Source organism: Acinonyx jubatus, chromosome A3 (assembly GCF_027475565.1).
Source record: "Acinonyx jubatus isolate Ajub_Pintada_27869175 chromosome A3, VMU_Ajub_asm_v1.0, whole genome shotgun sequence".
NCBI lineage: Eukaryota > Metazoa > Chordata > Mammalia > Carnivora > Felidae > Acinonyx > Acinonyx jubatus.
In genome coordinates, this window is record NC_069388.1 from 3,551,148 (window position 1) to 3,564,327 (window position 13,180).

The 13,180-nt window shown below is 50.0% G+C and overlaps 1 protein-coding gene across 1 annotated transcript in view; it reads right to left on the reverse strand.

Moving 5' to 3' along the window:
- Positions 1-13,180, reverse strand: part of CDH26 (cadherin 26) — a 41,497-nt gene that overhangs the window by 4,347 nt on the left and 23,970 nt on the right. Inside the window, exons 10-16 of the mRNA XM_015066466.3 lie at positions 10,612-10,754; positions 8,552-8,791; positions 7,017-7,238; positions 6,321-6,451; positions 4,637-4,714; positions 2,961-3,059; positions 1,203-1,256 (exon numbers count right to left, since the gene is read on the reverse strand). Of these exons, the coding sequence (XP_014921952.1) occupies positions 1,203-1,256; positions 2,961-3,059; positions 4,637-4,714; positions 6,321-6,451; positions 7,017-7,238; positions 8,552-8,791; positions 10,612-10,754 (967 nt within the window). The remainder of the gene's footprint in view (positions 1-1,202; positions 1,257-2,960; positions 3,060-4,636; positions 4,715-6,320; positions 6,452-7,016; positions 7,239-8,551; positions 8,792-10,611; positions 10,755-13,180) is intronic.

A 13,180-nucleotide genomic window follows, 5' to 3' on the forward strand; every position in this document is an offset into this window, starting at 1 on the left:
TTAGCCAAAGAGCAAGTGTGGACGGCTACAAAGAGTGCTGAGGACTCGCGGCCCCGACGAGGGCGCTGGCTGGGGATGCTGTGCCAGGTTTGGCTCTTGGAGATAGAGACCTCTCCTGCCACCCGGGCCCTTCACCAGGCGCTCACTGGTCGGACACTAGTCCTTCTCCGTCTCCAGTGAGACTCGGGGCCATTCTGCCCTAGCGCAGACAGCATGTGCCCCCGCCCTCACCAACGGGACAGCTTCCCGGCCTCGCACTGAGTCAGTGGCTTCAGCCTGTGTCCCCGGAGCCACGACTCCCCCAGGACACTCCAGCGAGAGTGCTTGAATTTCATTTTAACTATGTGCACATTATTTGAACATATTTTTGAATGCTATTTTTATAATATAATGGAAAATCGTTTACGTCTCTTTAATTGAGTCCTCCCCCAACATGTTCATAAAAGGAAAAGTGTCACAATTTGCTTTCATGAACTTGGATGAAATTTTCATCTCCTGTTTGCTTAATCAAAGGAGATACTGATATTATAAATCGATCTACCTAAAAACTTAATATTTGAAACTGCCTGTTGGCGTAAATTCAGATTTTCTTGATATTTTAACAACCGATTTACAACATTGTGGGGCAATGAATCAGGTGCTGGGATAAGAGGATTTTGCATTCTTCATCCACAACGTCTCACTGGTATTTTTTGTTTTTCAGCAGAACCACTGTTTCCACTGATTGCTCTGGCAATGGGTCTACGTTGTGAGTGTCAGTATACTCGAAGTGGGTATTAATAAGAAGCCTCCCTTATCTGTTTTACTTATAATGGCATTCTTCCCAGGATCTTAGATGAACAGAAGAATTTTGCTGCTAGTAAGGTCTAGGAACAAAACGAACCAGAGGGCCTCTGGGGCCCTCTTCGCTCAAAACTTCTGTAAGCCTGTGAAGAGGATGGCAAAAGAATATTCGGGCCGTGGCCAAGTTCTTAGCAACTCGGCAGCAAAAGGAATTTGCCAGGGACTGAAAAACTCTATGCTTCCAAGTCTAGATGTGTGGTTTTTTTACTTATTTCGAATTCATTCTCCACACTAACGCCTCCTTTTCGTTCATTTGGGTGTTGGGCAGAATTTCTCGAATTTCCAATTTTCAGGGCTTTCCACAGCTGTTAGCAAGGTAAGGGAACCCTCTCCCTGGTGACACATCCATCTGTACTTACGGGAGTAGAATATTTGTTCCTCGTGCCTCTTGGCTCAAAAGGCATGTCACAACCCTTAATTTTAAAAAGGATGAAAAATACATAAATCAGTAAAGGAAAAGTAACACGGATGGAACGTCTATTTGGCTTCATATTAATTTTCCAAGGATGCAAACGTGTAACTAGACATTCTTGCAATCACATCGCTTCTAACTTTTGTACTACAGGTATAATAATTCCAGTGATGGCAATGTTGTTGTCCATAGCAAAAATCCACAAGCCAGCTACATGGTGCTTTGTGGAGATGGAGGATGAAAACGTGAGATTTTCAAGCCCAATCTTTGGTCTAGGAAGGCCCAAGGAAGGCTCGCTTTGCGCCATGGGCGTAGGCTCAACATCTGCGTGTGAGGCACATTCATCCCTGGGACCCAGAACCGGCTACACTTTTTGCAGGGCCCGCTGCAAAATGAAAACGTGGGCCCCTTGTCCAAACAGTAAGACTTTCAAGGTGGTGACAACAGGGCTTTAAACCAGGCACGGGGCCCTTGTGAGCACAGGGCCCCATGTGACCGACCAGGTCCAGGCCCACGAAGCCAGCCCTTCCAGGGTTAGAGGGGCACGTTCACAAATACACAAGCCCACTCAAGCGTGGGTCCACGGCATCATCTTTGTACAAAAAAGAACAGCACGTTTTTATCTTAGCTCAAACACAGCCTGAGAAAACAGAATGAAATGATAGAGATCATGAATTCTTTTATAGAAGTTTTCCATCATAGAAATTGTGGCTTTTTGGACCTCGAATACCTCTTTTAGTTGTCGTCAAAACTACATTTTTTGTTAAAGTCGTACCTAGTTATGCTGGTGAAGTCCAAATAAGGTCTCTATTTGAGACCTGTATTAGTAGTGTTGTACCGGGGCACGTGGGTGGCTCAGTTGGTTAAGCATCTGACTCTTGATTTCAGCCCAGGTCATGATCTCATGGTTCCTGAGTTCAAGCCCCACATCGGGCTCTGCACTGACAGTGTGGAGCCTGCTTGGGATTCTCTCTCTCCCTCGCTCTCTGCCCCTCCCCCAGTTGTGCCTGCTCGCTCTCTCTCTCTCTCTCTCTCAAAAATAAACATTAAATACAAATTTAAAAACAATAGTGCTGTACCAAAGTCAGTTTTCTGGTTTTGATAAAATGTTATGGTTGTGTTATCTTTGGGGGAAGCTGAGTGAAAGTGTACACAGAAACTCTCTGGCCTATTTTTACAATTTCTTCCAAGCCACATGATTTCAGAAAAACCACTTTTTAAGGCCCCTCGCCCAACATGGGGATCTAACTCACAACCCTAAGATCAAGAGTCACGTGCTCCACTGACTGAGCCAGCCGGGCTCCCCCCGCCCCCCCCAAGAAAAATCATTCCAAAAATCAAAGCAATAGTTCTAGAATTTGTACATAGAGGGCATGAAGACACGATGCAGGAGGATGTCAGGGCTCAGTCGGCAGGAGGGCTGAAATGTGATTGGGGCCAAAGCCACGTGTTTGTAATCTTATGGGTTATCTCAGGTACCCTTAGATGGACACAAGAAAATGTATTCCTTTGTGGGTGTTCTAAAAAGAAGCATCATATTTGATCAAAACTATCAAACAACAACTCTTAACAGCCAACGATAACCATAGCTAGTTAGGTAAATGAGAAGGTTTTCATTGACTGTGTTTGTTCTACCGGCATCACAGAATCTTCTACAAGGGCTGCCTCTCAAGGGAGCCAACTGTCACACATTAGGGGTTCTTACCGCAACAGGCGGTGAGCTTCTGTAATGCACTGAAGTCCCCAAGACGAAGTATTCCTGCTCTGCTGTTCTAGACGCAGGTGCGAGCACGTCGTGTGCATCCTGGGGGGCGGGGGAGGCGGATGTTGATTTACTCGGAAGACAACGCATTTCCCTCCAGCTGCAAGCAGAGCGCGCGTGTGCGTCCTTCCGCACCTTTCCCTCGCACTATGCTCATGTGCAGATAGAAGCTAGTGTGAGGAGAAGGGGGTGGAAGGGGAGAGAAAGGTGGAAAAATGCAAGAGCAGAGCTGGGGACAGAGCAGGTGGCCCACCATGACTGTAGGCGGGGACTGGAACATTCCATCCGTAGTGCTGCAGATGCCCGAAAACCAAGGGTGTGCGTGCACAAGACCTAGCCAGTGACACAGACCAATGAAGCTGGATTCAAGGGTGGGGCTGTCGGCAATTTCTGCTTTGGGTGTCTGTTATTCTGTTAGGCCCTTCGATGGTGAAACAAAATTTCCAAGAGAATAAAGCAGGGAGTGGATCTTAATGGTGGCTTTAACAAAGCTCATGCTTTGCGGCAGATTTTAACATATCAGGTTACCCAATAAATCATACGTGACACCTTGGCTGAGGGAAGGTGTGTGAATGGCACTGTATTTAACCCGTCACCACAGGGGAAGTTACTATTTGCAGGACTTTCACTTTCTGGGTGGAAGGAACCCAGAGGCACATGGAGAAGCAGAAGCGGCAGGCCTTGATCACCCTCCACCGCGGGCTCTGGGAAAGAGCGGGTGGGGCCTGCAGGGTGCATGCCTAGGACACGCTCAATGCTTCTGGCCTCTGGAAGCTGACAGGCCCCCCGAAGCACCTCACACGGTATCGGTGTGCAAGGTGTGCAAGAGAGAAGGAGCAGTCCTCCTCCCCCAGGGGCATGGATTGGTGGGCGGGACGCCCGTGGACCGGCCCCTGCTCACCCCCAGCCAAGCACCTGCTCAATAATTTATGGCAGCCCGGATTAACTCGCTGTCTTTGAAGTCGGATCATCTATCACGTAGAGAAGGGAAGATTTGGCCGGTTTGGGAACACGGGTTTAAATGACGTTGAGTTGCAGGGTGAGACGATGTTTCCCCCTCTGACTCCTCATCCACACTCCTGATGGCATCGGGGGCGGGGGGCGGGGGGGTCTCCACCCGGTGACAGCGTGGCTCTCCCGTCTCTACCTTCTTCAGAGACCTGAGCCTTTGGCAGGTGGCATTTTCTACCCAGAGTTATGGGGTTCTAGTTCGATTGTATCTACTTTCCACTTCTCAGCTCTTTGTACAGGTAAAACTAGTTTTTTGTTTACCGTTGAAATATAGGATTTCCTGTTTAAAGAAACGTGCTTTATCCGGACAGAAATCCACTGAAAGAAATATTGTAAAAAGGACACTGGCACGGGTGGCATGTGCGTGTGGCAGAAGGTCGTGAAGGTGCCACCGCTGAGGCTGAAATCTGGGCGTGGGGCCACCGGATGCTGCTGACCTGTTAGGCCGAGTGGAGTCACAGGGCTTTGCGGGTGAGGCAGGGGGCAGGCAGGCACGGAGCGGGCTCGCAGAGGGGCGTGAGGGATGTGGGCTGGGGGCTCCCTGCCGCGGGAACCCTCCGCAGAGCCACCCTCCATCTAAACCCAAGCAGCCGATGGGCCGTGCTTACCTGAGCACCGAGCTCAGCCTCCGCCCCCACTGTGTTTAGCAACCAGACTGACATCTGATCCCTGACATCTGGCCTTCCCTGTGGGCACACGGAAAGAAATATGACGGGGTTGAAATTACAGATGGCAGAAATAAAGGCAGAGAGCAAGGAGTAACATCCCAAACACGGATCAACACCCTCACAGGAAACATCCCGACTCTGGAAAATACACCTATCCCGTAAATCCAGACCACGGCTTCGGAACTGCTGGTCAGGAGGCAGAGTTTCTTGTTCTGTGTCTCACAGGAAATGATGGTGAAAAAGACTGTTGTGATGGGGCCTCAGAGTCCAAAGCTCATTCTCTTCCAAGGCTTGCGGCAACACTCTCGGGGTCCCCGGGGTTGGGCCGTGCTGTGTGTACTGGAGAGTTTGTACCATACCTCCTGCCTTCTCGACCCCACCCCAGGAGGGCTCAGAGCAGTCCTTTGTGGGCACACAGGCAGGTGCACTCACACCATGGCCCAAGGCGGTCGCTTCCCTTTCCCTCACGCCAGGAAGGAAGAGCAAATGTGAGAAGAAGCCGAGGGGTCTGGGTCACCGCCAGCTTCTCCAACCACCCATCACTTCTGAGAACATCGCCCTGTTTACTCAAGCACGTGGCCAAAGTGACTTGGACTGTCTTTTCCCAAAAACGTCTCACTTGGCGCGACAAGTCTCTTGTTGTCCCAGGAGAAAGTTGTGGGTGGAGATCTGAGACGAGAGCAAGATGGGGCATCCCGTGTCCCCCGCGCAGGAAGGGTGGTGCTCCCTCCGCGCGTTTCTTGGCTTTCGGTTTTTAGATCAACCACCACTTCCAGGTGAAGTGAGGCAGGAGAGCTCGCAGTGCCTTCCTTGCGCTGCCCGGCCGACCTCAGCCCAGGGCTGCTGTGACGACACCCAGCAAGGTCAGCGGCGGCGGCAGCAGCTTTGCAAACCCAACAGTCACCTGCCGATCGCCTTGTGTCTTGGGGAGGGTGAGAAGCTTCCACGGGCAGGTCTTGCTTGATCCACAGCCGGTCTCTAAGGTGGACTTTGCCATCCCTGGTGCGCAGGTGAGGACGTGAGGGTGAATGGCGCGCTCGCTGTGACGAAGCGAATGAGAAGTCCCTGACAGGCTGGTGAGCTCGGTGCCCAGCCTCGGCTGGGAGAGGGCGGAGGGCCGGGTTGTGCCTCACCCCTGCCCTAGGCGGTTCACGGGTGAGCCTCACACACTCTCCATCTAGAGAAGCTCCACGCGGCAGACACCGTCTGCCTCTAAGCAAGGCTTCTGCACCTCAGCGCGGCTGGCACCTCGGCCAGCCCCCTCCCTGTCCTGTGCACTGGAGGACATTTGGGAGCCGCCCTGGCCTCCCTCCACCCCCTGGAAGCCAAAAACACGTCTCCCCAGCCCAACCCGTTACGACCATCAGAATCGTCTCCGGACATCGCCACGCGTCCCCCGGGGGGGCTGAATTGCCCCTAGTTGACAATGACCGACCTAACGCAAGAAATCAATGTAGTTGAGCTGGACAATTTTCACGGGATTTTTTTTTTTTTTTTTTTGCCCATTTTCCACTCAAACATGCGTGAGTTTGAAGCGATGAGAGAAGGCACGATGAATGGGAAGGTGTGCCTTGTGAATTGCGGACATCACCAGCATGAAACACGACGCGTGAGGCCCCGTTACCTGGGTCGAGATGGCTTTGCTCTCATCGTTATACGTGATCAGCGTCTGCTGGCCTTGGTCACGTGGGACAGACCGTCCGTGCCCCGTGGCTTCGGAGCCACAATAGCACCGCAGCAGGAACAGCAGAGCCACTACAATGAGACCAGGCAGGACAATGAGTCGGATGGGGGTTTTGACGGGATCTGGTTCTGATAACTTGCAACTCGGCCATGAGTGGACACGGCCAAACTGGGCCGCGATTGTCTCTGTAGCTGTGGGACTAGTGCAGCGTGGGGCCCGAGCAGGTGCCAGATCACTATTGGTTGAATCGATTCATACCATGCGATCGATAATATCGTATTGTTTATTTGAGAATCTAGCGTCCTCGTCAGCCTCCTCCCAGCCCAGGAGCCTAGATATCTGTACACTGTGGCCCCCGGCATTACTGCAAAGCATAGCGTTCGTCTACGGGCTCCGTTGCTATCAACAGCCGCCGGCTGAATAGAAGCTGCTCTCGCCAGACAGGCAGCATGTCCGACCAGGTCGGGGAAGTCTGATCTGAGTCCGTGACTCCAATGAGCCTAGGGGTCATTCTCAAGGCATCCCACTGATCGCTGCCATCTTCCGCTCCCCGCCCCGGAGGGAGGACTCCACACTGCCGGCTGACAGGCCGGGGAGAGGAGCCGCATCCCGAGGACAGTTCCGCAGACCACTGACCTGCTAGAGCCACGAACGCTGCAAAGGGAGGGACCAGGGCCCCCACGAGGAGCCCAGCTCCTGTGACCGACGGCTCCGCACATGTGACTCCATCAGGGCAGGAACAGACCCTCACGTGGACGGTCTGCTTCCGGGAAAGTCCCTGTTTGTCTCTGATGAAAAGTGGCACTGAGTAATTCCCAGGCGGGAGGCTTCTCAACATCCAAAGTTCAACTGACCGATCTGCAAAAGGAAACGGACCTTGCGTGCAATTCACTCGTTCATTTGCTTATCTGCTCAGCAGGTATTTACTAAGTGCCTACCATGTGCCAAGGCTCTGTACAAAAGTTAGCCAACTTCGAAGTGAGAGGGAACAGTCACCAAGACCACCCCCACTTGTGACACCTGCTACAAGTCCGTGGCTTCTCAACCACGCTCAGGTTTGAACATTTTCTCCAAGGACCCATAGAACTCACTGAAGGCTGTGTGCTCATAGTTATGGTTTATCACAGCAAGCGGATAGAGATTAAAATCAGTCAGGGCAGGAAGCACATAGGGCAGAGTCCAGAGAAGTATCCGTGGAGTCAGGACGGTGTCACTTTCTGTATCTGTCAGGACAGCGTCACTTCCCGCGTAGGTAAGTGACAACATTCTTGGAGCAAGGCCAACCAGGAAAGCTCACTGAGCCTTGTGTCCAGAATCTTTCTCAAGACTCAGTCATGTAAACCTGGCCAGCCACCCGTACGGCTGACCTCCGGCCCCAGCATTTTTGGAGATGGCCGGATGCCCACAGGACCCATAGCGTCCACCCTAAATCCCAGTGTTCCTATCCGATTGGCACAAGACCCCAGGTAAGCAGAAACACTCCTTTCAGGCAGGACGTCCCAAGGGCCTAGAGAGCAACTCCCGGAAGCCAAGGGCAAAGGCCAGAGCTCTTGTGGGAAAAAGTTCAGTGTTTCCCTACACACTCTGGGTCTGGGAACCATAAACATGAGCTCACAGTGGCAACTAAAAGACATGCGCCATTCTGCAGATACGCTGCTAGAAGCTCAAAGGAGAATGTTGACGATGGATGCCAGTGGTTCCTCCCGGTAACAGCACCCCCGTTTTCCTTTGGGAGAGCCGCACCTCCGGAACCCTCAGCCCAGGTGGGTCAGGAGGTGTAAAGCCCAGATCCCAGCGTGGTTCTGCGTGGACTCGGAACCAGCCAGTCCACATATCTGCCCTTCCCAACTCCCAGCAGGCGACCCCAGTCACACAGTGACATACGTCTTCTTGCCAGGTGCTAGGATGGGTCCTAGGGACTCCCGGAAGCCACCCTGCCACCCCAGAGGAGAGCCTGCGTGCAAAAGAAGAAACCCAGAGAAAGGCAGAGCCACGGTAAGGACAGACATTGTCCAGGGATGTCCCTTGAGCACCTAAACCCAGTTCTGCTGGAACACAGGCTTACCTGGCATCTTTCTCAGTTACATAAGCCAATAAATTCCTTTTTTGCCTGTGTCTGTGAGAGTCAGGTTGCCTTCAATCCTTTATCCTTGGCCAGAACAAATACTCACCCCGATTTGCCCCCAATTTCCATGTGTCTTCTGCATTTCCCCACAACTTGTCCAATTCAAACGTGAACGGGTCTGCAAAGGGCTCCAGATCTCCATCCTCCGCTTCCAGGAGGAGCGTCTCGTTCGCCGCAGACTCACAGACCTCCATGTATCGAGAATGCGGATGGAGAGCGGGGGCGTTGTCATTGATGTCGGACAGGAAAAGCATCAGGGTCCCCGTCCCGGTCTGCGGCGGGAGGCCTTGGAACACAGCGATTCCAGACAGGGTTGCTCATTAATGAAAGAACCTTTTCCACTCGCACAAATCCCTGGAAAATGCGCCCTGCCGCCCTCCGGGGAAGAGAGCCGATCCACAGAAAGACTGACTCCATTTCCCTTTCAAAGTCGTAAGCTTTACAGTAGGTGTTTGACCTGTCTTCCTGCTTTTTGGAAAATTTGGAATCTCTGGGGAGGGTACGTGAACAAAACGCTTGCCACCCAAAATCACTTGTAGAACCAGGTGGGATAGAATCATTCGTTTTTCTGGGTGTCGATCATGCCAGGCATCAAGAAGGGGGTGGGACAGGAGTGAAACGGGTGTGAGGTGGTGACTGAAATGGTCTGTATCTTGGCTGAGTCCACATCAGAATCCTGGTTGTCACTACAGTTCTATAGTGTCAGCCACCAGGGGACACCAGATAATGGGTACTCTGGACCCCACTACATCATTTCTTCAGATCCCTGGAAGATGGACCCCCTTTCTTTCTCCTCACTTAAGACTGATTGGGGGATGCCCGGGGGCAGGGGAGGGGCTCAGTCAGTTAAGCATCTGTCTCCCGATCTCAGTCCATGATCTCACGGTTTGTGGGATCGAGCCCCACATGAGGCTCTGCACTGACAGTGGGGAGCCTGCTTGGGATTCTCTTTCCACACCCCCTCCCACTCAAAATGAATTAAAAAAAAAAAACGATTGGGAACACAGATTTAATATCTTCCTAACCTAACCAACATTCTACTCATTAATCGTGCAAATGGGATATACACCTACATTTCCCTTAAAACCTGGGTTTGAATTCACAGATTTCCTTCAAGGCAATTAACTAAAGTTATTTGAAAGTTGTGATTTTTTCAACTTTGGTTTCGGCAGGTTTTTTTTTAATTTTTTTTAATGTTTTTATTTATTTTTGAGAGAGAGAGAGAGCATGATCAGGGGAGGGGCAGAGAGGGAGGGAGACATGGAATCCTGAGCAGGCTCCAGGCTCTGAGCTGTCAGCACAGAGCCTGACACAGGGCTCGAATTCACAGAGTGTGAGATCATGACCTGAGCTGAAGTCGGACGCTCAACCGACTGAGCCACCCAGGCACCCTGGTTTCAGCAGGTTTAAAAGTTCAGCCATGGGAGATCAGAGACAGTAGTGTTGTAACACGCTCACAGAACTGCCCGGCCAGGTTTATGACAAATTTGTCCCATACGGTCACACTTGTCAGAGCTTATAAGCCATTCCCAGTACAGAGACACTGTGCTAAGTATTTATCACCCACCACCGGCTTTGAGAAAGAGCTAAAGAGCTGCTTTATGGCTAGATGGAACAGACACTGGGTCCGATGGTGCCTTCCTCATCGACTCAATCTTCTGAAGGAATACTGCCCCTCTTCCCATGGCATTTGCCTCTAGTCTGCCATTTCAAACATTATCATCAAAAATAGTTGCCAGATTAAAAAAAAAAAAAAAAAAGGAGGGTGCGCCTGGGTGGCTCAGTTGGTTAAGCGTCCGACTTCAGCTCAGGTCATGATCTCGCGGTCCGTGAGTTCGAGCCCCGCGTCAGGCTCTGTGCTGACAGCTCGGAGCCCGGAGCCTGCTTCCGATTCTGTGTCTCCCTCTCTCTCTTCCCCTCCCCTGCTTACACTCTGTCTCTCTCTCAAAAATAAATAAACATTAAAAAAAAATAGGTGCCAGTAGCTGCCTAGTGATAAAAAGATTTACAGTTTTCCAGGTTGGGCTGAAAGACTGTCACTAGAATTATTTTCCCTCAGGAAGCCAGGAAACACACTTTCCCGCCTAATTTTGGGTCAACACTTACCATCGTCAATAGCGTGAGCAATGATTACGTAAAAGCTATCGTTTACGTAAGGAGATTCTCGGTCAATTTGCTTCCTGGTGGTGACTGTTCCTGAGAGTTCATCTACTGTGACCCAACTTGCCGGGTCACGAACCAGTTTATACCTTGTAGAAGGAAACACACACGATTTTAAAAAGTAAGAAGTTACATCAAAAGGCAAATCAAAATATATCACGGCAGACACAGATTCTATCGCAAGTAATGTGGGGAATTGTAAGTGAGCTCAAATAGAATTTGTCCTTTTGTGTCTGGCATATTTCACAGAGCGTAAGGTCGACAAATTCATTCATCCGTGTTGTAGCGTATTACAGAATTTCCTTCCTTTTTAAGGCTGAATAACATCCCATCATATATATATACCCCGTTTTGCTTCTCCACTGACCCGTCAGTGAGCACTTGGGCTTCCTTGGCATTTTAGCTATAGTGAATAATGGAGCTCTGAGTGTGGGTGTACAAATATCTTTTCGAGGTCCTGCTTTGAATTCTGGGAGCATATAGCCAGAAGTGGAATTATGGGTCACATGGTGTTCTACTTTGAATTTTTTGAAGAACCACCGTTCTGTTTTGTGCAGTGGCTGCACCGACTTCTATTGTCACCAACTGTGCACAAAGGTTCCAATTTCTCCACATCTTCGCCAACACTTGTTTTCTGGCTTTTTGATAGAAGTCATCCTAATGGGCGTGGGGTGGGGTCTCATTGTGGTTCGGAATCGCACTTCTCACATGATTAGCGATGTTGCGTATCTTTTCACGTGCCGACTGGCCATTTGTAGATCTTTTTTGGAGAAATGTCTATTCAAGTCCTGTCCACTTTGGGACTTGCTTGTTCTTGTTTTTCTGTTGCTGAGTTATAGGAGTTCTCTGTATATTCTGGATATTAATCGCTTATCAGATATAGGACTTGCAAGGACTTTCTCCCATCCTGTGGTCAGTTTTTTACTCCATGAATAGTGTCTTTTAATGCACAGGATGTTCTGATTTTCATGAAGTCCAATCTGACTCTTTTTTTCCTTTGTTATCTGTGTTTTTGGTGTCACATCCAAAAAATCATTCCCAAATCAAGGTCATGAAGCTTTTCTCCTATGCTTCCTCTAAGAGTGTTTATTGATTTTGGTCTTACATTTAGGTCCTGATCCATTTTGAGTTAATTTTTGTGTATGGTATCAGGTGACCTGTTCGTGTATTTGGATCTTCATGTGAGTTTCCTATAGACAGCACCTAGTGGGACCACATGGTTTTTTTTTAAGTGATTTATTTATTTTGAGAGAGAGAGAGAGTGCATAAGCATGATAGCATGTGCAAGTGGGGGAGGGGCAGAGAGAGAGTGAGAGAGAGAATCCCAAGCAGTCTCCATGCTGTCAGCACAGAGCCCAACTTGGGGCTTGATCCCACAACCCTGGGATCATGACCTGAGCCGAAATCAAGAGTCCGACTCTTGATTCAACCGACTGAGCCACCCAGGCGCCCCTGGACCATATGTTTTTATACATGCTGTCGATCTCTGTCTTCTGATTAAAGAGTAGAATCTGTAAATGTGTAAAGTAATTCTTACAGTAAGTCCCTCATCACCTTTCTCGTTTCCTGTTATGTTTTCTGTGTCCTTGTTGACATTTCCGTCTTGTTTACACATCGTCTTTGGACTTCCTCCACAGCTTCCTTATCTCTTGGAGCGTTTTTAAGATAGCGGTTTCGAAGTCTTTGTCCAACCCATCTGCCATCAGGTATTTTTCGGGAACAGTTTCTGTTGATCTACTTTCTTCCCTTTGAATCGGCCTTAGTTTCCTGTTTGTTTATGTGCCTTGTGATTTTTTTTTTCCTCGAGCACCGGACATTTGCATCTAATAATGTGATGATTCTGGAAGTCAAATTCTGCCCCTTCCCAGGGTTTTCTGATTTTCCTTATTGTTTTTAGTTTATTTTATTTTCGTTTGTTTGTCTGACTGTCATAGGCTGTCTCTGTGCTGAGGCCCAGCCTCTCAACCTCAGGCCCTCTCACGCCTTTTCCCTGAGCCTTTCCTTGGGTGTGCATGGTCCCTTTCTAACTTTCCTCCTATCTGTGCTTCATGTGGACTCTCCTGGCCTTTAATGTCTGGCTCCTGAAACAGGAAAAGGCAAAAAATGAAGAGGGGGAAATAAAGGCATCGGACCTTCAAATCCCCTGAAGGGGGGAAGGGATTTGTAGCAGTGAGGGTGGGGGACCAGAAACAATGGCCACCTGCCTCTTCGTCTGTACCTCTGGGACTGAAAGCAGCAATCAGTGAGCGAAGCACGGATCCCTGACATTTGGAGGCCAGAGGTTTTTGTGCCCACTCTGGCTCTTGCAAGTTGTACACTTGGCTGTTCCAGGAACACGTGCTAAGAGCTATAATTGACCAAAATTTACCTCGGTTTACCACCCAAGCCTTTCCCTGGGCGTTGCAGCCCTTCAACAGAATCCAGAGTTCCAAAACAGGTACATGAGACAGATTCTTCTAGCGCCCTTGTCGGTGGGGAGGCAGATTCCTGCTACTTCTGACGCCGCCATCTTCCT